The following is a 24,908-nucleotide window of genomic DNA, read 5'->3' as shown; positions in this document are numbered from 1 at the left end:
CTTATAATTTTAAAAACTGTAAAGGATCCATTAGTGGAATGGCTATCAGAGAAATGATTGTGATAAATACCGTAAGACTGTGAGATAAATGATAATTCATCTTTAACTATTTATGTCCTTATTCTGTTATATCTTTTCTTTTTACTTTTGGTGGGACCCATACATTTAATAGAAAATTGCCCAGGAACGAGAAAAATTTGCCGATGAAGACAGTATATTTTACACCCTTGGAGAATGTGGACTCATATCCTTTTCGGACTACATTTTCCTTACAACTGTTCTTTCTAGTAAGTATAAACTTTTCTTTTCATTCATTTATATGGGCCATACAGAACTATAAAGAGAGTTAAATTGATTAGAGGAGGAAACAAAATGTTCGTAGTTAGTTGATTGTAAGTTACATAACATTTCATTATTTTGAATTCTCTGTAACTTGTGTATAGAACCACCTGAGAAAGAAGAAAACTAAAGTAACAAGGTAAAGATTAAAAAACAAAAAAGCAACTATGAAGTTACATCTACCTTTAACTGTTTGAAGCTCTGTATTCTGTCAAGATAAATTATATATTGCCTGTTCCTGTATAGTCTTCTACTTCCCCAAGAATCTCATATTGATCTATCACTGGGGTGTCCAAACTTTTTTCAACGTTTTTCACCAAGGGCCATATTCGGTAAAATACAAAAACAGCCGGGCCACTCACTTGAGGTGAAGTACATATTGCCTCACCTGGTTTATTTAAGTAAACTAAATATATTTTTGGAATTTGCTGCGGGCCAATAAAAAATGGATTGTGGGCCGCAGTTGGCCCGCGGGCCACAGTTTAGATACCCCTGATCTATCATTTCCTCCACTAGAGAAGAAGATTGGTTCAGTTTTTCTAATTGTGTTGAATATTCATTTTTAAATCTTAGAGGATTACCATTTAAGACACAAAAGTCAAATTCGACTCATTTAGAGTACTGATGAATTTCTCATTTGTTTAAGCTAGACAATTTTGTTGAATAGTACGCTACTCTAAGTGTTTATCTTATTTCCCTTAGTGTGATGATTTTAACTATTGAGAAAAACAAGACAAAATGTATGTTTCTAGCTCTCTCTGTACACTCTATTAAAAGCTACCTAAATTGAACCAAAGAGATCTGATTTATATATTTGAAAGAGGTGATTCTCATTTTTTTTCCATCTGGGACATCTCAAACAAAAATAACCATCTCTTTTTTTCCATCTCCAGGCTAGTCATCTATAAAGATAAAACTATAAGACAGTTTTTAACAAATGACATACACATTTCCTGCCATGGCTGTTACTAGGAAAACGAAGAAATATAGACTGATATGCCTTACAGCTGTCTTTGGGGTTCCAAAGTATCTGAATAAATTCATGTGATAGACCAGTTCTCTAGTAGAACCTACATTGATTTGTTATGAAGATCCAAAATAGTAAACTAATGAATAGCATATGTATGATCTTAAATTGCATAGTATTAGAGTTCGTTATTGTTTTGGTAGGGCATGGGTTTTCTAAACAGACTTCAGTTCAAATCCTGGCCCCACCACTTCTTAGCTTTGTGATTAGGGGCAAGTCAGTGAACTTGTTCTTCTGTTTTATCTGGAAAATGCAAAGGGCAATAATACCAAACCCAAATGACTTATTTGAGGATTAGGAGATCATGAATATAAATAATGCCTAGTTCCAATGCCTAGTCTGTAGTAGGTATGCAGTCTTGGTTTTTATTCTTGATATTCTGTCACAACATGTTATTTCATATCTAATTTTAAAATATCTATAAATCTTGTCATTTAAAAAACCCACCAGAATTGGTGGAGACTTTAAAAGCTTTTTTGTGACTTTGGATAGAATGTACATTAAATAGGCATGATGTGGCAGAAAGAATACTACATTAAATGAGAGACCACCTTGGAGAGCTGCATTGATCTAGCATAATATGTACTGTGGAAATAATCCTAGTAAATATTTGTTCTGTTGAAATTTTAACTTGTATCTACTGCTTAGTCCTATTACCTTCATTTCATATCTTTCTAAGTGTCAGAAGGATCACAGAGCAGAACCTTCGGAATACCTGGCACATTTTGTAACTTCCCGAATTCAACCATTTAAAAACAGGTTAAAAAAAAAAAAGTCACATTAAGCTTTGCGTTCTGAAAACCGCTCCAAGTAGCTTTGCTGGTCCCGGCATGTTTACTTCTTGGTGCTTAGCTTCTAGCTTGGACATGGTGATTTACAAAAGTGCTTAGTATTACAGTGTCATGTGCTTGCTGTTTTTATCAGGGATGAGAAAATATAAAGATGATTTGAAGACTTTTATCTTTATCACTAGTTTAAAGCATTTTGATTATTATATGCATTCAGTGTTTCTCAACCTTAGTAACTATTGATGTTTGGGAAGGATAATTCATCGTTGTACGGCTGTCCTGTGCATTGCAGGGTGTTTAGCAACATTGCCAGACTCTGCCCTCTCCCAGATGTGACAACCAAAAATGTCTTCAGGATTTGCCAAATGTCCCCCAGGGATGGGGATGGGGAGGAATCAGTAGTGTAGTGTGTGGCACGTTGGTTCTTTTGGTTTGGTTTGGTTTGGGTTGGGTTTTTTGTATTATTATGGGCCTTGATGTAGTGCTCTTCATGTTTCTTTTCTTGGCATTCTTTGAACTTTGGGGATGTGTAGGTTTATAGTTTCCATCCAATTTGGAAAAATTTCAGCCATTATTTCTTTAATACTCCTTTGCTTCTCCTTCCTCTCCTTTGGGCACTCCAATTACACATATATTTTCCTCACATCAACCCCATAATGTTTGTACTATTATCTTTGTTGTACATATAAGGAAATTTAGGCATAGAGAGGGTTACTTATAAAGAAGTTGCCCTCAGCCCCACAGTAAATAGGTGATTCAGGAGCACCTGGGCTCCTGTTGCTTGATTTTACTCCTGTGGTCCCATTTTCAGCAGTGATAAGCCATAACTTAGCATAGTGCCTCTTCTTTCTCTAAGGCTGGCCTATAGAAAGGCTAGTCATAAACTCTTCTGTAGATAATGGGCAGTTCAAGCATCCTTGCATTCTGAATGTTGCACACTGCATTGTCCACTTAATCTAACAAGCCATGAGGGGAAATGTGCCACAAAAATTACACCAAGATCAATTCTTTCCCATATCCAAATTGTTACTAGGATGATAGGAAATGAGACACCCCGTGGATGAACTTCCTTGTGGGTACCAAGAGATCATTACAGTCTAGATGCAGTAAATAGTTCCCAAGTCATCCTACAAGAAGAGAGAATGCAATTGTGGAAACACCAAAAGCTTTGTTAAGGAATGGCTTGGGACTAGGGAAAGTGCATTAGTGTATTCATTAATCTGTTATTCTGGTGGAAACGGGGGCTGTCCTTGAGATTTTCAACAGGAAACTTCCCAGAACAATGTGAATGGCAGTCCAGATAATGAGGGACTGTCATATTTCTGATTAGCTGTTTTTCCTCCAATATTAATAGACTCAGTGGTGTTCAAGAAATTGCCATCATTTTAAGAATATGAACCCTATGCCCAAATGGATTGACATTTGGAACTTCAAAGTACTTTTGAAACTATACTATGTTATCTAAAATAAAATTTGACAATAGTATATAGTAAATCATGCATTTCCTTTCTCAATTTATAATTACCTCTCCTCAAAATAAAATAAAGCTGCTTTTCTAAAACATGCTACACAATATAACTTCTCCCATTAGAGTTAATTCTTCTTCATACTTTTTAGAAGTTTGATTTTTAGTTAAACAAGTATTTCTTGGACACATACCCAGAATAACAACAAATTTGGCAACAATATCTTGTGCTTATAAGAAGAAGTGATCTGAATTTCTCACTCTTCTCTATATAGCTTTGAATATGGAGGCCATCTTTGGCCAGCCTAAAATTTTAAACTTTCTCTCTCTCTCTCTCTCTCTCTCTCTCTCTCTCTCTCTCTCTCTCTCTCTCTCTCTCTCTCTCTCTCTCTCTCAGACACACACACACACACACACACACGCACTTACACATACGTACCATGTTTCCTTGAAAATAAGACCGGGTCTTATATTAAGTTTTGCTCCAAAAGACACATTAGGGCTTATATTTAGGAGATGTCCCCCTGAAAAATCATGCTAGGGCTTATTTTCGGGGAAACACAGTACCTCCTGAACCCCTTTCCTACTTTGTTGTTTCCTCCTTGGCATTTATCACTGTTTAACATTCTATATAATTGACTTTTAATCCTGTTCATTATTGTCTAGAATGTAAACTACATGGCAGAGATCACAGGTTTGTAACAATATTCACTACAAATTTATACTGATATTCACTGCAAACATATCTACTTTAGATAAAGCATTGTGGCACAATAACAAAGCAGGAATATAAAACTTCTTTTTCAATTTTCTCCAAAAGCAAGTTTAGCAAACATAAGACTTGACTTTGCTATTTATATCCTAAATTGAGAACATTCCGTAGCTGTTGATATCGTCAAGGCTGCAGCCAGTATCAGTGGAGTGAAGGAAACATGGTTTTAAATTAATGTATTTCCAAAAAAGCTTAGTTTCTTATAATTCAGAATTCATATATTTGTATCCCCCCCCCTTATTCCTAATTCCTAAATTCTATTGCTTTATATCCCATCTCTCTGATCAGGTTTGATGGATTAACTTGAAGAATTTTCAACATAAGACGTAGCATCTGTATTAGTAGAATATTAAGTATTTACTATATAAGTACTCATTAATAAAATAAATTCAGATTCATTTGAGGCAAGGTAAAGAGACTCTTAACAATTACTATTATTAAATAACTTCCATTTTGATTTGCGTGAATATTAAAGTTTCTTTTGCGGTAGATGGAAGAACTTGACTGGTACTTCCAAAGAGCCTCTGATCCTTAAAGTAGATTAATAGGATTTGAATGAGAATATGGAAGCAAATTATTAATGGCTTAATTCTCAGCAGTAACCAACTGCAACATTAGCTGACGGCCTTAAATCTTATAATGCAAGTCAGAGATTTTTCTCCATATCTAGGTACAGAGAAGGGTCATCAAGATTTATCTAGAATGCTACATATTACTTATTGATTTGTATCATTCTTACTAATGCTAAGATTCATTAGATAATGATAAAATAACTTAGAATATGGATCTTGCCCATTGACAGTTAGGAAATATTCATTTTGTGCTTTGTCTTCATATGTGTCCTAACTAAAGTTTTTCACCCTGTGGGCTAATAACATGAAAACAATTCCAGATAGCTTAAGGAGGCAATAATAAAATAATTATAAAAGTTGAATATTAAGCATCTTTCTTACTATTTACTGTTAATCTTTGAAGAGCCACCAGAAAAATCTAAAGCAAAAAATGCTATGTCACACTTAGTACCTGGGAACAGAACTAATGAAAGGCATAATTCAGTGTATTCTGATTTTGATGCCCTCATTAAATTTTGAGGCATTAGAGGAGAAATTGAATTAAGTGGGTTTTCACTATCGCAGATGATTTACTGACAATTAAACCACATCCTCATTATGATTCATCTTTCTCACAAACCTTTTAAGAAATTAAAAGAGCATTCAAGTGAAAGTCTATAATGTTTTATTTCTCTTGCCATAATGAAGTCAAGAGCAGATCACAAAGTGTATATGACTTGGAGATTGTGGTACTGAGCAGTGCCATCCCATCTAATGAAAATGCTATAGAAGTTATCAATGAAAATAAATTTCTCAGGTTTACTGATCTATTGAAAAATACGGGCAAGACAGCATATTGAGATCTAGCAACAGATGTAAGGCAGCTATAAATCTTTTTTATTGAGACATCAGAATTGGGCGTGTTATAGAGAAAATTTGATTTGGCTATTATCTATGTAATTTTTTTGTATCTAGGATTATCTGCCATTGCTAATTTACATTATGCAGAATAAGACAAAGCACATGAAAGGCAGATTTGATTCCATGTTAGTTTAGCCTGTAAGAGGTGCTTAGAATTTCAGAAATATTTGTAGTCGGGTGCTACCTAACATTTCAGTCAATGACGGAACACCTGGATGAGGTGTGATCAAACAATACAGTGAATGTTTAAATAAAAACAAATTTATTACAGTAAAAGACACATTGTCATTAATCCCCCTCAAAATACTCCCCCTTGCAGGTTCGAACACCCTTATCCCATCATTCTCGCTGCTTTCTGAAGCAATTCTGAAAGTCCTCTTTTGAGAGTGTCTTTAGTTGCGCTGTTGTGGCTGCCTCAATGTCCTGAATCAATTCAAAACGTTTACCTTTCCTGGTCATCTTGACTTCAGGGAAGAGCCAGAAGTCTCATGATGCCATATCTGATGAATTAGTTGGATGAGGATGCACCGTAATGTTTTTATTTGACAGAAATTGCTGTACCAGAAGCGATGTGTGACACGGAGCCTTTCCGTTGTGATCACAAAATATGGTGAAGGCTGCTGCCAAATACCATCCAATGGAAAGGCAGGGATCTTCAATATGGGAAGTGGTGCGTTGAATCTTAGTAACAATGTGTGACAAGTTTCAACTTGTTTGGTGCAGTCAGGTGTGAGCTATGGTTGAGAGAAGGTGTGTTTCAAAGTGTGCTGTAAATCATGGATTACGAACAACTCATTAACATGAAATGGGCAAACGGTTTCATCCTTCATCATGACAACGCTCCGTGTCACACATCACTTCTGGTATATGGCAATTTCTGTCAAATAAAAACATTACAGTGTGTCCTCATCCACCTTATTCACCAGATCTGGCACTGGGCAACACTGGCTCTTCCCCAAAGTCAAAATGATCATGAAAGGTAAACATTTTGAATCGATTCAGGACATTGAGGCAGCCATGACAGCGCAACTAAAGACACTCACGAAAGAGGACTTCCAGAACTGCTTCAGAAAGGGGCAAGAACGATGGGATAAATGTGTTCAAAGTGAGGGGGAGTACTTTGAGGGGGATTAATGGCAATGTATCTTTTACTGTAATAAATTTGTTTTTATTTAAACATTCCCTGAATGCATATAATAATCAAAATGCTTTAAACTAGTGATAAAGATAAAAATCTTCAAATCGTATCTTTATATTTTCTCATCCTTGACGAAAACAGCAAGCACATGACACTGTAACAGTGGTATACCATATAGCCTACGTGTGTAATACACCATCTAGGTTTGCATAAGTGCACTCTATGATGTTCACACAATGATGAAATTGCCTAACAACACATTTCTCAGACTGTATCCCTATTGTTAAGCAGTGCATGACTGTATTCATATGCTGGAAGTCCAAAAGTGTCTTGTGTTGTATATCAGTAACTTCTTTTTCTAGCATAACTTGTTCTTATGATTAATTGATTTTATTATAATGCAGGTTCTGTCAAAATATGAGATAATACGTTTAAATGTACCAAGTATTTATGATGTTAAATTCATTTTGAGCCAGATATATTTAAGAAACTATACCATTTCAGTAGCCCCCGCTGTTGCAGAAAGTTGAAGAATTTACATCTTTGTATAAACTATCACTCAAGAATTTTAATTGAGATGAGCAAGAAATAAGTGATGTTTGTGTTTAACTCTCTCAAATCTGCTTGTGACTATACGAGAAGTTTTAAATATTTTTTTTATCTGCAAAAGGAAGTTTATCCTGTGAGACAATTGCTTGAGGTTTGTTCTGAGGGTTCACCAGGCCACGGGGAGAATAGAGACTAAAGAAGCAAACTGTGGCTTCTAACAAAAATAAGACCTAAATGTATTTCCACTGTATCTTGAGGAAAATTTCATAATTTTATACCCATGAGGGAACAGTTCTCCTTATTAGCATTTTCATACTTGTGTTTTGTTTGAATCGATCCATTTTCATGTTTTTGAAAATTCTAATAATTCTAATAAAATTCTGACTTCAAATGTTATGGAAATCTGGTTAGGGACACATATTTCTGTAGCTCCACCCTTTCAATACCAATAGTCAAGGTGCGGCTATGTTCTAAAAAGAAAAAGTATTGAATGAGGTGGACTGAAATGTTTTCTGTATGCTATGTGGGCAGGTGTTGCCACCAAAATTAGGTCTGCATACACTTTGTCCTCTCCTGAATGGCTTGTGTTGGCGTGTAAAACTTTCTGCCACTTTCAGTTCTCTATGATATCTGAGATTCAGATGGGAGCTCAAGAGAGGAGGAGGGGCTCTGCCCTTGGTTCTGCTTCGCTCTTCTTTGGGCTCTCAAGTTAGAAAGCCTAACAGGGGAAGCATTTGGTAAGTCTCTCAAATGCTTCCCTCTTTCTTAGGCCTAATTTATCAACGGGAGAAAGGTGATGGAGTTGATGGAGCACAAAAAATAAAAGTTCAAAATAGGCTAAATTGTATACCTTCTAACAGTACCCTAACCTATAAAACTATTTCTTTTTCTCCCTTCACTCTTCAAATTACAATTATCTTTCTCCCAGCATATCTCGGCCAGGATTTTACTTTTTTAAAATGAACATCAGAATGTTTTTTAAATTTACATTAAATTGCAAATGAATTACGGTGCCTCGTAATAGCTCCAGAGATATTTGCATGAAGATGCTTGTTAATTCAGAAGAATCTCTAATTGATGAAAGTTTAGGCAGTGGATGTGGTATCATTCAATAATATGTTGAAATAGGAACTTTGTCATATGATTTTGAATTCCCAAAGTATCTGACATTGTATCCTCCTACTAATGGTATTCATTCTGAAAGTATTTGAATGAAAGGTTATTTGGGATGTGGCTTCTCTGAGTCCCCTCTAGGTAGAAAGGAGACCTCGTCCATCTTCATAACCCTGATTACAGTGTCAAATGGGCCTCAGTTTAGCTTTCTGCCATGGTCTTGCCTTCATTTCCCTAGAACAGATGATAGAAACTGTGCCAGATGCCAGCCTCTTATGACTTTTCTAACTTCTGTCCTATCCTCCCCAGGCTCTGCCCTTTCCTGTTTTTATTCTGTTGATGGTTGGGATAGATCTGTAGGAATTCAGTCCTCAATAATTGATGATGTTTAAAGATCTTTGCTTATGGTCTATGAGCCCCATTTTTTCACATGGTTTGCCTCTTAGAAGCTGGACTACCATCAAATATATCAGTCTAGACATGTAGCTTACCTTTCCCTAAAACCCACAACGTAATATTGTTTGGTGATGCATAGGTTTCATTACGTGTTGCTTACCTATTCCTGGAACAGCTTTAGGAAGTGCTTATTTGTTGTGTTAGGGAATTTGAGGGTACAAAAAGGAAATCAAGACAAGAAATAGTGGTTTTCATGGACTGGTTTGCCTAATCACTACTCCTTCCCAGCACAGTGTCTGGCACATAATAAATATTCCATGTTTATTTGTAAATAAGCATTTTTCTGAATAGTTATTTTATGTTAGTATATATACTAAAATTTTATATTGCTCCAGATACCCTTAGTATCCTCCATACTATTTAAAACTGTTTTAAAATTGTATTCTCTGTGTGTATATACATAATGAAAGGTGGAAATTTATTATAATAGCTAAATTTTCCGATTTGGACACTAAACTGAAAACCCAAATAACTTTTGGGTGAATGCCAAACCTAGTCACATGTAAAGAGGGTCCTTCAATTTAGTGTAGATTAACTAACAAATATCCAAGCTCTTTATTAAAGCAGCTTATTCTGAGTATCTATGCAGTAGGTTGTATCTAGGCATAAGCTGTCACTTTGGCTATTATTGAGCACATGGAATGGAATGAAACCACCCAGAAAGAAGTGAAAGTCAAGCAGGTGATGATTTTTTTAGATCTCTGAAGATAGACGTGGGGAGGTCTATCACACAGGTATATGTAATTTGGGCATAAAAATAGTAACGTGCATTTGAAGAAAATATAGTCCTGAAGTAGAACGTGACCTTAATGCAAGGGTAAAGTGCTGGCATTCCTTTTAGAATCTCTCTCCAAGGAACTCTTGGGGAATCCAAGCTTTTTGACATCTCTGGCATTGAATACTCTTCCTGTAGCACAACTGTCAAATAAGAAGGTAAGGAAGAGCAATTTAAATGAAAGACTATTTCTGGAAGCTCTCTGAAGGTCATCAATAACTGAGGCTGAGATACAACTCTAAAAATTGTGAACTAAAAATATCAGCTATTTTTGTTTCTTTAGGTGTGAAATTTATAGGGTTTTTTTGTTTTTGTTTTGAGAATCAGGAATGAAGTGTATTTTCTGGGGGGAAAATGTAAATAAAAGAAAAGCAGTACTTAGAAGAAATAGTATAGAGCAGAAGCCTTGCTAAAGGAATTCAGAAAAGTTTCATTGTTTTCTTATGAAGTATTTAAACTCGGGTTTATGTAATGTTTTATATTTTTAAGGAAACTTTGCCAACTAACATTAAATAAATAAATCACACTGACATGCAATAAGAATAGGTTCTCTTTGTAGGCACTGTAGTCTATATATAATGATAATAAGCTCATAGTAATGTCTCATGTAGTTTCTTTCATTGTCTTAGATTTCCAAATAAAAACAAGACTAAATCACTCTGAATTTTAATTTTGCTCCAAGAATATATATTTAATTTCTAAGCGTTTTTTTTTTCCTTATGATCAGAATTGTTAGAGTAGAAACATGGGTCTTCTAACCAGATCCTTCCAATCAGTGCTGTTAGGACAGCAACTTAACCCCTTAACTCCCCTCTCCTGTTTTAATGGTGTCCTGGCTACCCTGTGACTGACTACAGACCAGTAAATCACAGGTTAGGGGTTTGTCTAGGAGCTATACAAAATATATGTATCATGGCTGTACCTTGCATCTTGGACAGACACCCTAAGGTCTGCACTACAGTTAAACTAGCTTAGTTAAACTTGAGCTTGGTCTACACAAAGTGAGGGGCGGCCGGATGGCTCAGCTGGTTAGAGCGCAAGCTCTGAACAACAGGGTTGCCAGTTCAATTCCCACATGGGCCAGTGAGCTACGCCCTCCACAACTAGACTGAAGACAATGAGCTTTCGGAGGGGCGGGCCTGATGGCTCAGTTGGTTAGAGTGCGAGCTCTCAACAACAAGGTTGCCGGTTCAATTCCCACATGGGATGGTGGGCTGTGCCCCCTGCAACTACAGATTGAAAACGGCGACTGGACTTGGAGCTGAGCTGCGCCCTCCACAACTAGGTTGAAGGACTACGACTTGGAGCTGATGGGCCCTGGAGAAACACACTGTTCCCCAATATTCCTCAATAAAAATAAAAATTAAAAACAAGAGTGGTTTTGAAAAACAAACAAAAAAACTACATGAAGTCTTTCCTAAATTTAGATCATTCTCAAAGGTCTAAAGGACTTCAAGAGACTGGAATAACGATTAGAGTTGATTACCTCTTTTAAAGGGGCAATTAGTTGTTCCTTCTCTCATTTGACTACAAAATCTATAGTGTACCTAAAACCATTTGTGTATCAGAATTAACTATTGGAATGACACTTAAATTTAATTGCATATATAGTATTGGTGAGAGTATAAATTATTGGCATACCTTTACCCTTTGGCCCAGCAGTTCCATTTCTACAAGTTTAGGCTAATAAAATGATTGTATGTATAATGATTTAGATGGTTACAAAATAAATTGGAAAGAACTCAAATATCAGGTGGCTGAGCTAATTACAATAAATCCATGCAATGAAATTCAATACAGCACTTAATGTATATAATACAGAGATCTACTAGATAGAAAAATGTTCACAATGTATTGATGAGTCAAAACATACATATTATTCCCTTTTGGAAAAAGAAAAACTGTGTGTGTGTGTGTGTGTGTGTGTGTGTGTGTATGTGTGTGTATGTTTAGAAAATAATCTTGATATTTGTATTTCTGATCTATCCGCAAATCCTGTCAGCTCTGCCTTGAAATAATCCAGAATACCACCCTTTCTCACTCCACTCACTGATAACTACCCTTGTCTAGGAAACTCTCATTATTTCAATACCTTCCTAATCGGTCACCCTTCTTTCACACTTGCTTCTCTACAATACACACTCAATACAGCAGCCAGAATGATCTTGTTAAATTTAAATAAGATCATGTCATTCCTCTGTTCAGAATCCCCCAAAGACTTCTAATTTCTCTCAGAGTAAAAGCCAGTCTTTACAGTAGTCTCCAAGGCCCTATGTTCTCCCCCCACCACCATCCCTTTTAAGGAAAATATAAACATCAGTGGGCACTAGAATTCTCTACACTTACTATTTTTTCGTTTAAAATAGTGAAAATAAGGATAGCTTATTTTCGTGACAGTGAAAATAAGGATAGATATTCTAATTATTGCTAATTAACAATAATAGTTAAAGATGTTTCGATGGTAGGCATAGTTTATTATACTTTCTAATGGTTTTGAAACTTTTTTTTTTACATCTCATGAAATTAATAGTGTTTGCAAAGCCTGTCTTTTAGTCGTGTCTATGTTGATTGGTCCTAGAGAATTCCAGAGATCCATTCTACTGACACCTTCGTGTACAGAAATAAAAAAAAGATTTTAGATTCTTATGGTGAAAAACACAGAGACTTAGAGTACAGTTAAATGGAATTACATACCTAAAATACCACCATGGACTTTGGATATCTAATGTTATCTAGGACCAAATTCAGTACTTTAATTTTAGAGATCCCTAGAAAGTTACATAATTAACTTCAGTCTTTCTGTGCCATTTCCCTGTCACGGAGTTGCTTTTAAGCTGGGTGAATACGAATCCATGAGAGAAAAGGGTACTGGATGCCGCACGGTAAGAAAAGCAATGATGAGGGGCAGCCAGGTGGCTCAGTTGGTTAGAGCGCGAGCTCTTAACCACAAGGCTGCCAGTTCAATTCCCCCATTCGATGGTGGGCTGTGCCCCCTGCAATTAAGATTGAAAACAGCCACTGGACTTGGAGCTGAGCTGCGCCCTCTACAACTAGATTGAAGGACAATGACTGATGAGTCCTGGAAAAACACACCATTCCCCAACATTCCCCCATTAAAAAAAAAAAAATTTTTTTATGAAAGAAAGAAAAGCAATGATGCAAGAAGGAAGAGGAATAATTAAGAAAATGCTGTGGAACATTTTGTTGATTATTTTCATTTCCCAGTTTATAAATATCTTACATATTTATTTTATAATTGAGCATGTTAATAGTAGTAGTTCTGAGTTTTTTGCTTTTTTGGAGGTTTTTGGAAGACATTTATATAATCTTCAAATAATGATATTTTTTCTCTTTTCTAACTTGTATGTTCTATTTCATTTCATTATATTTTTGCTTTAGCGGGAACTTTCAGAATAGTGAGCATCCCCTTTTATTTATTATGTTAAAATAAATGTCTGGCATTTTTCAGTTAAGTATATTGTGAATCTTGGTTTCAGATAAATATTATTTACCATGTTGAAGAAATTTCTATTTCTCATGCGGGGGAGGAAAGAATAATAATAGGAAAACTTTTTGAATTTTGTCAAATGCTGTTTCAACATCTAGCCTGATGATCAAGGTGATTTTTTTTCCTTTGACCTAGTTTTATTGTATTATAGTCATTAAAATGCTGCATTTGCAATTTCTTCTTTTACTTGTGTTTGTTTTGTGTGTGTGTGTATGCGTGCTGATATATACTCAGTCTTTCAAATTCCTTTGAACCTTTAAAAAATATATGTAGACTCTGTTTACCAGAAAGCAATGTTCGATATATATCTACTAAATTGAACTTGTGGTTTGTATTATAGAAAGCGTCCATGGCCTTATTAAATTTTCTGCAAAATATGTCAAAGACTGAGACATAGTGATTTTAAAAAATTTCTCCTTTACATTTGTCTGTTTTGTTACGCTTTTTGATGCTATATTGTCCTGTACATAAAGATATATATTAGACGCTGTTTAAGGATGGTGTTCATTAGTGATATGAAAATAGTGATTGTTCTTAATAATCTTTCTGTCTTTAGTTCATTTCTGTCTCACATTAACACTTCTGCTTTCTTCCGGTTTTAGTTTTCTTGTATTTCCTTTTATCTTTCTACATTATTGTTTGATATATTTCTTATACATAACAGTTTTAGTCAGTCTGAGAGCTTTTGTCTTTTAATAGAGGAGGTTAGGTCATTTAACTTTGTTGTGATTGATTGGCCTTACTTCTGTCACCATATATTATGTTCTCTATGTTTTTTTGGTATTTATTTTTCTTTTAAGCTTTCACTTTATTCATTGGGGGTTTTGCCCCAGTAATTTTAATACTGTCCTATTAGTAGTAACCTTTGAATTAAATTAAATGCGTGTATGTATATATCTGTGGGATTAAGGGGCAGCGTGGCTTTTATATCGAGGATGAAGTCATCCATTTCTTTTGATGTCTTCCATTGGAAGATGAGAAATTTAGCGCTTCCTTTCACTTTCTTCTCTCTACTTAGTTTTTATAATTTTAATAATCTGGTATTTTTTTATTCCAAGTCACTATTTTAAAATAATTTTACGTTCTGTATTTTCTCTTTCAAAGGGTATTTCTCATACTTCATTATTTTATAACCATTTTGGTATAATAGCTAAGAGTGCATGCTCTAGTAGACTGCCTGGATTTGAATCCTGGCTCTGAGACCCTGAACACACTATACTATAGTTTCCTCTTTTTTAACAGGGGATGGATATTATACTATAATGGCACAGAGAGGTCGGGAGGATTAAATAATTCATATAAAGTGCCTGACACATAATGAACATTTAGTAAATGCCAGATGCCATGATATACTGTGATAACAATTATTTAAGCTTAACTCTGTTCTATTGATTTTATTCTCACTTCTTAACTGATCTCATCTTCCCTGTCTTTATTTCTTTATTTTGATTGATTTTTGTTGTTATTGCCTGAAGAATGTCCTCAACCAGAGGTTGACAAACTTTTTCTTAAAGGGCAAGATAAGTATTTTAGGCTTCCAGGCCATAAGGTCTCTTTCACAACTACCCAGCTCTGCCCTTGTAGCTCAAAAGCAGCCAGAACAGTATATAAACAAATGCCTCACCAGAGTTCATAATTGACCAGCCCTTGATCAAGACTTGTGTTACTGTTTTCTGTGGAATTTTATTAGAAAGTGTGTGTGATTACACAATTTCAAAATCCTTGCACATCTGAGAACATCTTCTTTTGCTAATATAGGTAAATGCTGACTTTACTTCTAGGTAATCCTTAGATTACAATTGTTTTCCCTCAAGATTCTGTAGAACTTGCTCTGTAGTGTTCAGGTGTTGTGCAGAATTATAATAACAACCTAGGACTTTCTTCTTTATAATAACTAATGTTTTTTCCTCCTGGGTAGTTGAGGATTCTCTTTCTTTACCTTTGGCATTGATTATTTCACCAGGGGAAATTTTTTTTCTATTTCGTACTAAAGGAGCAAAGCTAAGAAGAACTAAATTGATGCATTTATGTATCATGAACTTCAGCAATTTGAGATTGCCTTATTGTGTCTTTTCCCCAGTAACGAAATTTTCTAGATATTGTATTCCAAAAGTTAGCAGTGAAAATTTTTTTATCATTTTATCATTTCAAATTGCACATATGTGGGAAACTAGATACTTTAAGTGGTAGAATGTTCACTATTTCATATTATCTGGTTTGGTCTCCCCGTAGAACCGTTTAATGAGAGCATACAATTGCACAACCATGGAAAATATATTCAGGAAACAGTCTAATTAATTTAAATTTCTTTGAGCATATTAGATCACTAAATGGTAAGAAACTAAAATTTGTAATACAGTCAAAAAGTTACTACAGTATTTTAAATTGTAATTGTAGCACAACCAACTGAAAAAAATACTTGATTTTAATTTATTTAACAGCACAATATCTTCTGCAACCAATTATAGTTCATGTGGTTCATGTGGATTTTCTTTTATTTTCCATTCCAGATCTTGAATTTCAGGAATAATTATTTGCCAAGTTTCAGGGCAGATTCTCATAGTTATTCCTCTTGTCTCCATTGACTTCAGGTGGTAAGATTAACAGTGGATATTTTGGTCAATAGATAATTCTACAAAACAAAGATGAGGGCTCACCTGACGGTGCAACTTCTGAGTTGAAGCAGAAACTATAATAGTTAAATTTTTGAGTTGCTGAGATTATTCACATTATGCCTTATTTCACATAAATATGCCTTTGTACACAGTTAGCTGTGTATAAAAATTAAATATAAAATGCATAGCTTTATAAAAAGAAATATTTCTTGTCTTTGTGCTTATCTTTTATCATTCTTTAAGTCTTTTATGTTTTTCAAATATTTGCAACCCTTTTTATTAGCTATAGTATTAATATGGTACTTATGAAGCTATTAGAAAATGTTGAAAAGGCTAACAGATTATCTAAGAGTAAAATAGTTTCTAACAGAAATGAAATCAGACTTACGAGGACATAGGTCAATGAAAAGAAAATTGATCTACTGTTGCTAAAGTGTGTTTAAAATACTTCTTACATTTTCATTTTGTGTAGCGCCCTCCTTCTGAAGCTAAATCATCGCAAGGAAATGGTATAGTACAAGTACAACACATCATACCATTTCCTTGGAGGACATTTGGTCCTGTCCAAAACACCCATGGAGACATCTGTTTCATGAAAAAGGGGCCTTGATATTTGGTCCTGTCCACAATGTCCACACTTAGAAAACTTCTCTGGTTTCAAAGAGCCCAAAATGTTTACTTGTACTTTTGGTTTACAGGGTTCATACATAAAATATACTCTCATGTTTTATTGTTTGTGGCTGTACTGCCAACAATAACCCTTCTTGCCTCGGTAGCCTCGCTCCTAATGGCACATGGGGTGAGGTGGACGGGTCAACCTAGGCCACATGTCTCTGTGGAGGACAGGACCAAATGTCTGCTAACCAAACTCTGTGTAAAGTGTAGAAAGATTTCTTCCCGACTATGCCTACTCATCATACTTGAAAGAATCCAGAAGAATTGAGGAAGGGGCACTTTTTTGAAATCTAATCTTGTAAGTTTTTCTCCCCCTTTCCCTAAGCCTAATGTTACGTAGAAAGCAAGATACTAAAGCTCTCATATAAGAATAATGCTACAACAGTAGTCTGCAAAGAAGTAGTCCTATTGTTTCTAGAAAGGGTAACTCATTCCATAATTAACTATATTTAGGATACTGTATTTATAGGAGGCATTGAACATTGAAAGTACCCCAGAAGAGGCTATTAGGATGTTGAAGTTCTGGAAGTAAGCTCTGAGAAACCTTAGTAGAGACATGGTAATGTGTTTTTATGGATTCAGAGGATCATCAAACAAGTGAGGAAGCAGATGTGTTTTTTATTTCTCTAGAAAATGACACTGACAATCTGTAAGAGCTACGCAAGATTACATTTGGGCTCTACATGAGAAAAAAAGCTCAATTAATATGGCCAACAATGATTAGACCTCAGAAGTGGTGACCTCCATCTCAGAAATAATCAGAGGCATGTGGTCATCCTTCCAAATTCAGTAGGCAGGTTCATCATGGGCTAGAGGTTTATTACATTCCAAAGTGTTTTTTCTGATTCAGAGTTCTGATATTGCATAGTAATTACCTCATTTATCCTATAGCATCACTTTAAAACAAGAATGGTGCAGGTCGGAATTCTGTGGTAGGAGAATCAAACCAACAGAAAATAAGAAACTTGTTTAGAATCTAACTTACTCATTTTTTGTTTGTTTATTCCATCACTACTACCAAAATCACAGTTTAAGGCATAATGACTCATTCAGTCATTTAAATGATCCAGGCACATGCCTTTACAGAACTCACAGGACTGTAAGAATAAAAGATTATGATAAAGCTAAAATTTTAAGCATTCTGTGTAATCTCTATAATCACTAGAGATAAGGAATGAAAATGCTGCCTTAATTCATGTGTGGCAACATATTGACTGGCTCTTGCCAAATTTTTCCGTATTTCTATTTATTTGGACTGTGTTCCTCTCGCTGTTGTGATGCCACCCCCGCTGTCACTGCTTCCTTTCTCTTTTCTTTCAGCTGCATTCTACCTGTCTTCACCCTTCTCCTCAACCCTCAGTTCTCCTTGAACAAATTTCAGGCTCTTTGCAAACAAACCACCTTTATGCTAATAACTCCCAGCTTTAGCCTCTCTCGTCAAAGCTTTAGATCCATATTTCTAACTATCTCCTGAATATTTTCATCTGAATATGCTGTTGATCCCTTGAATTAGCTGAACTCATTTTACTTCTCAAACCTTTTCCAACTGTTTTCTCTTGGTTATTGACATGCAAGCTACCCAGTAGCCTAAGCCAATCATACTATCATCCATTTGTACCCTCAGCTCACCACAGCTAATTAATCATCAAGTTGTATAATTTCTGCCTTCTTAAATTATTTCAAATTTGCTTCCTCCTCTCCATTACAGACTGCCATCACTTCAGTTAATATTTTTAACATTTATAAAAGCTTCAGTGATCTTCTCTGAAGCTGGTTCTTGTTTTCCAACTCATCCTTCACACTGGAGCCAGAGAGGTCCTTTATAAATGCCCGTTTGATTGTGTCACTCCTCTACTTAAAATTTTCAGTGGCTTCATATTGTTTGTAGTTGTTACAATCTCAACTATCTATAAGGATTAAGCAAATAATGTATACGAGTGAAGTGGGTCAAGTGTGAGACAACAGGGAAGAAATAGGAGAGTGTATTCCTATCCAAATAAATTCATAGTCAGAATTTTTAAAAACACTTGACAAACCTATCTGAGAATCTAATGTTGCCTATGGGTCTCCAATTAGTGCAGCCAAGTCTAAACCACTGAGCACAGCATACACAATGTTTCTTTGATAACAGTTTTGTCTATGAGATGAACAACTTGGAACTCTCAGCTATTGCAGAGACTGAGGTAACCAGTGAGTCATGTTTTGTTGATTTGTTTCTAGGTCAGAACATATCTGAGTGAAGAGTATGTGTTTATTATTGTAACTACCACTGCCTTCATATTGGAGGCTGTGGAGTATAAAATTTATGGACTTTGGAGTCAGCGCTGACTGGTTCTGTATTAGCTGTGTGATTTTAAGCTAGTCACTTAATGGCGTTGAGCCCCAATTTCTTCCTCTGTTTAAAAAATGAAGAAATAAAAACTTTCAAGATTGAGAGTACAATATCAGATAATCAACAGCTTTGAATTATCTACCTCATTGCTTAGCATTAGCACATAGTAACTCTTCAGTAAAAGATAGCCTCCAGACAGGTAAGAAAAATTTAAGAGGCGGAGGTAAATATACAAAAGTATAATTCCCCCAGCTGCATCCTTCTCAGCAATTGTACCTGCGGCCTCAAGAAGAACAAACCTGTTGGAGGCCATTATCAAGTGAGGCAGGCAATCGGAAGCAGACAGACACATAATTTCCCCATGCAACTAAAAACCAGGAGCTCACCAGCCTAGCTGGCTAGCTAGCTGAAAGTGTAGTTTAAGCCTAGAAGGTCAATTCGCTGTTGCCAAATTCATGAGCAAGATGGGAATATGGACTTTCTACAACTATGCATCATGTACTAAGCCCCCTTTTTTGTCTACATATAATCTTTCAAATTTATTTTAGAAAAAATTATATTAGCTGAAAATTTAATGTAATTGTATTAGTTTATTGTATTTTGGTTAATTCTCTAAAGCCATATAAATTTGAAGCACCAAAGGAAGGAAATAAACTACTTTGTTTTCTTTACCAGAACATTTAGCATGGTAAGGAAGGGGGGCTGTTACATTTATATTTTATTCTAATGCACAAGTATATTAATTACTTTTTGATTGATCTAGGAATAAGAAAGTCTTAAAGTGCTTTCATCATTCACTTAAGGGAAAGAAAATATACCATCTTCTCAAACTTTGCATTTTTCATCTAGTTTTTTAAACTTCAGCTTGATGTTAACATTTAAGTATACTTGACTCAGTATACACGCCATCCAGCTCACATGGTTGAAACAGGGTGCTGAGTAGCTAGCAGTATGCTTTTCTGCCTTACCACAGAGCTTCAGTGAGAACGAGTAAACTAATATAGATAATCTGTTGGCAGAATGACATCCACTGAACTCCTGATTGTACTTAAAATGGAGAGACTAGAAAGAACAAAGTAGAAAGCTGGCTTGTTTTTTAGAAAGTAAGACAAACACTGGCTTGAATGGAGACAACATTTTTGTATTCAAAATGGGGAAAGGGGTGAAAGGAAGAGGGAGAGAGTATCAGTATGTGTAGTATATCTTTTTAGAGTTTCAACTTCTCTGCGGCAGTATTATCTCACCCCAGACAGACTTTCATGCCCAGGTAAATAATACTATATTTAAGTAACAGAGCAATAACATTAGTATTATACAGCTAAGAGGATGGTGTCTAAGAAATCAAAGCTGATGTATTTAAGAGTGTTGAAACGTGAAGATAAGACAAGTGCTATCTTTACTGGCCATAGTAAAATTCTCTTACTTTCAAGGAGTATTGCTAAAAGATTGGTCTAGATTAATATGGTAGTATCTGTGACTTGATATTACATTTTAACATTTAACTGTTTTTCTTAAAGGATTGATTTTTTTATTTTTGGTCAATGCCATCTAAATATTTTTCTTTTTCTCCCCTCTCTCCCTTCCTTTTTCCCTTCTATCCTTCCTTTCTTCTTTGTACTTGCAGCTCCTCAAAGAAATTTTGAAATTGCCTTCAAGATGTTTGACTTGAATGGAGATGGCGAAGTAGACATGGAGGAGTTTGAACAGGCAAGTTGCCCTGGAGAGTTCCTTTAAATACATTAATATTTGACCCATTTTCATATGCCTTGAAGTTACTTTGGCCTTGGTCAGTATACTCAGATGCTATCCAATTTTTGAAGTACCTAATGTGTCATTTTTCAAAATAATTCTTTTTACAGGTAGGGTTTTTATTTGTTTTTCCCTCTAAATGTAAGGAATTATTTGAACATAGGATTAATGTCAATATTTCTGTGATTTCCCAACATAAATTAGACTGTAATGCTGAGAGGATAAGTTATGGATATTCAATCATATGTTCAGTCAACATTTATTAAACAGCTCCTTTGTGCCAGACAGTTCCAGAATACAAAGATGAATGACATGTTCTGAAAGGATTTCTATAGAAAGAAAAATGGTACCATGCCTTTGACTGTAGCAGGTTTCAGCAAAGATATATACAGTTTCTCTGAATCCTAGGAAGAGATTACATTTCCAAAATAAAACTTCTGTCATTGGGGGACCATGGTACCTCCCCAAACACAATTATTATGATTATCAGGAGTGGTTTCAAAACAGAAAAGAAAATCTATGTAAGAAGACATTTTGGTATTCAAAATGAGGGAAGGGATAAAAAGGAAGTGTGAGAGAGTATCAGGTACAGTATATCTTTAAAAAAAGAAATGCACAAAGGTAAATATTTCAAAATACCTAGAGACATTTATCCAAATTTGTACCCTATGTCCATTATACATTCTAAAATATACACAGTCAATTTAGGATTAGTATTATACGACTTCACATAAAATGTACAAACTTTGCAACCATGTACTTCCATTTACCCCTTCTCCATTCTTTCTGCTATAGTCGTCCTATGTATTACATCTGCATATGGTAGTCTTCCCTTATCCACAGGAGAAGCACTCCAAGACCAGTGGATACCTGATACCTTAGGTAGTGTGAACTCTAGATATACAGTGTTGTTTCCTAAACATACATATACTGTGTGGTTTCTCTTTGGCATTTCCAAATTGTCAGCATCACTACCCTTGTGCTTTGGAGCCACTATTAAGTAAACTAAAGGTAACTTGAACACAAGCACTGCCATACTGTGTCAGATAATCTGATAACCAAGATGGCTACCAAGTGGGGAGTGTGTATAATGGGGACATGCTCGACAAAGGGATGACTCACATCCCAAGTGGGACGGAACAGGCCAGCAAGAGACTTCATCACACTATCCAGATCGGACCACAGTTTAAAACTTACAAGTTTTTTATTTCTGGAATTTTTCTTTTAACTTTTCTAGCCCATGACTGACTGCGGATAACTGAAACCACGGAAAGCAATACCATAGATAAGGAGGGACTGCTGCTGTCTATTATAAACCCCATTAACACACTATAATTTGTGCTTTGGTAATCATGCTCTTTTTAAGAAAATAGAGAAAAAATAATCTGTTGTTTACTCACATTTACCATTTCTGAAGCCTTTTATTCCTTCCTTAAAATCCTACTTTCCATCTGTTATCATTGCCCTTCAGTTGGAAAAACTTTCTTTAGCATTTCTTGTAGTGCACATCTGTTGGTGATGAATTAATTTATATCATCATTATTTTTAGAAGGAAATTCTAGATGCAGAATTCTAGATATAGATGTAAAATTTTCAGTTATTGTTCCACTACTTTTGATTTCTTTTGATGAATAGTCACTGGTTATTTGAATCATTGTTCCCCTCTATGTAATATACTGTTTTTCTCTCTGCTTTCCAGATTTTTGTCTTTATCTTTGAGTTCTAGAAATTTGATTATGACGTGTTTCAGTGTGGTTTTCTATGTATTTATCCTTCTTGGTATTTGATGAGTTATTTGTATCTATAAATCTATGCTTTGTAATCAAAGTTGAGAAGTTTATGGCCATTATTTCTTAAAATTTCTTTTTCTTTGGCCCCATTCTCTCTCACTTCTCTTTCTAGGACTCCAGTAACACAAATGTTAGCCCACTGCCTCACAAATCTCTGAAGTTCTGTTTATTATTTTTTTCAATCTTTTCTCTCTTATTTTCAGGCTGTATAATTTCTATTGATTTAGCTTCACGTTCACTGACTCTTCAGTCGTAGCATCTCTGCTGTTAAACAATCCATTAAATTTCAGATGTTGCATTTTTCAGTTTTAGAACTTTTCATTTTTCATGTTTTTTTCTCATCTGAAATCCATCTGTTTTGTATTTTATATACTTGAATGCTATTATCATGACCACTTTAAAATCCTTGTCTGCTAATTTCTAACATCTGGGTGCTCTAGAGATTGATCTCCATTGATTGCCTTTTCTCCTGAGAATAAGTCAAATTTTCCCGTTTCTTCCTATGTCGAGTAATTATGGATTATAGTCTGGATATCAGAAATGACCTGTCATAGACTCTAAATTTGGTTATATTCATCTAAAGAATATTTGTGTTTCAGCAGGCTTTTAGCTCAACTGGATTTGATTGGAGTTTATGTATGGAATTTGGGGCTCCTGTCTTTGGATTTCTCCTTTCCAGGATTTCCCCCCTCACTTTCCAGTGGCTGCAGTTGCCCCAAATTCTGTCCTCTGGTTTTTCAAGCCAGAAAAACTGAGGGCACCAATCCTTCTGATGCAGACTGGGGACTTCCTTCAGGCTGAAGCTGTATAAAGTGGGAAACTCACCCAGGGCTGTTCCCATCTTCTGAGTCTCAACTCCCCTCCGATAATCTGCCCGTGATCACTCTCTAGTGCCTTCAGTTAGGTGTTGGTGTATTTTGTCCCTAGTACATAATTGTCATCTCAAGGAGGATTGGCCTGAAAAGAGCTATTCATCCATTACCAGAAGCAGATTAAGGACTATTTAATATTAAATGCTAAGAGAGGGCTTTAGACAGGCCTAAGAATCAGGAAGGAAAGAAACAAAAGTGGGAGAGGGGGAGAAGGAAGGAAGGAAGAGAAATAAAATATAAAAAGAAAAAATGTGGTGTTGAAATAGGCTCAGAAATTACTTAGGGTACCCCTCAGGAGAAAAACTACTGTAACTTCCCTACTCCTGTTATAAAGATGAAATTCTAGATTTTAGTTTAGGTCACATATGTCTTATTTTTGGCATTGCTGCTGACATGCTGAATGACTCGGATGCTGAATGACTTCGGGCAGTCATGTCACCATTCTGTTCACTTGTCAGAGAAGGGAATGTTAATTTCATCTCGTGATCCCTTGATAACTGGCCTTGTTTACCTGTACAACTTATAATATTGATCACAGGGAGCTTTATGTAAAAACTCTTTAGAAGATAATCAAAAAGTAATTATAAGGCAGCTCATGAGTGAACGACTCTCAGAAGTTTCTCTACTCCATCTTTCTACATTTTACTTTCTTGGGAAATGTAATAATTTATTAAGTTGAAAGTACACTTAGCTTTCAAACATTTGTACTTCGCTCTGACTACCCAGGTAAACAGGAATTTCCTTGACAGTGTATTTGTCAAGCTTAAAAGTTAAGCAGAACCAGTATGATGATGTTTTACATTTCATCATCATGTATCTTCAAAATTCATGTTGCGTGAGCAAACTAATAGCAAATATTATTCTTTTATTCATGTTTTGCTAAAATTACTTGGATCATGCTTAAACACAAATTACTAAAAAGTATTTATCAATTGTAAAAAGTAAGTTTTCTCTGACCTCTCTATCACACAAATCTTTTTTATTTTAACCCATTTTTTAGTAAATCATAAAACTGGAACTAGTTTTATGTAGTAAATCATTAAACATAGAACTAACCTAGCAAAAAATATTAACTGTTTGGGCTACATTCACCCAATCCATGACACAATTTTTTTAGTATGAAAGTATGAAAAGTGATCAGTTGTGAAACAGAAGAAATGAGATTTTATTTCAGAGATAATGTTTTATATTTCTCTTGATGTTCTCCACAACATATAACATATGATAAGCATTCATTGATATGTTTTGATTATCATTTATACCCTTAACAAGTTATCTAAATAAAAATATTTTAAGACAATATTTCCCAACTGATAAATTCTAAGAAAACTACCTTTCTCTCTGTCTCTCTCTCTCTCTCTCTCTCTCTCTCTCTCTCTCTCTCTCTCTCTCGCTGTCGCTCTCGCTCGCGCTTTCGCTCTCACTCTCTCTTGCTCTCTCTCAGTCTCGCGCTTTCTCTCTCTCTCTCTCTCT

General features: G+C 35.3%; 1 protein-coding gene across 2 annotated transcripts in view; it reads left to right on the top strand.

Annotated features, from left to right (window-relative positions):
• MICU1 (mitochondrial calcium uptake 1) overlaps positions 1–24,908 on the top strand; it is a 189,527-nt gene that overhangs the window by 89,440 nt on the left and 75,179 nt on the right. For both annotated transcript variants that reach the window (XM_081075092.1, XM_081075093.1), the window contains 2 exons: positions 173–287; positions 20,649–20,731. In XM_081075092.1, the coding sequence (XP_080931218.1) occupies positions 173–287; positions 20,649–20,731 (198 nt within the window). The remainder of the gene's footprint in view (positions 1–172; positions 288–20,648; positions 20,732–24,908) is intronic.

The sequence above is a fragment of the Rhinolophus hipposideros genome, assembly GCF_964194185.1.
Source record: "Rhinolophus hipposideros genome assembly, chromosome: 15".
Classification (NCBI taxonomy): Eukaryota; Metazoa; Chordata; class Mammalia; order Chiroptera; family Rhinolophidae; genus Rhinolophus; species Rhinolophus hipposideros.
This window is presented reverse-complemented; position numbering and strand designations above follow the sequence as displayed.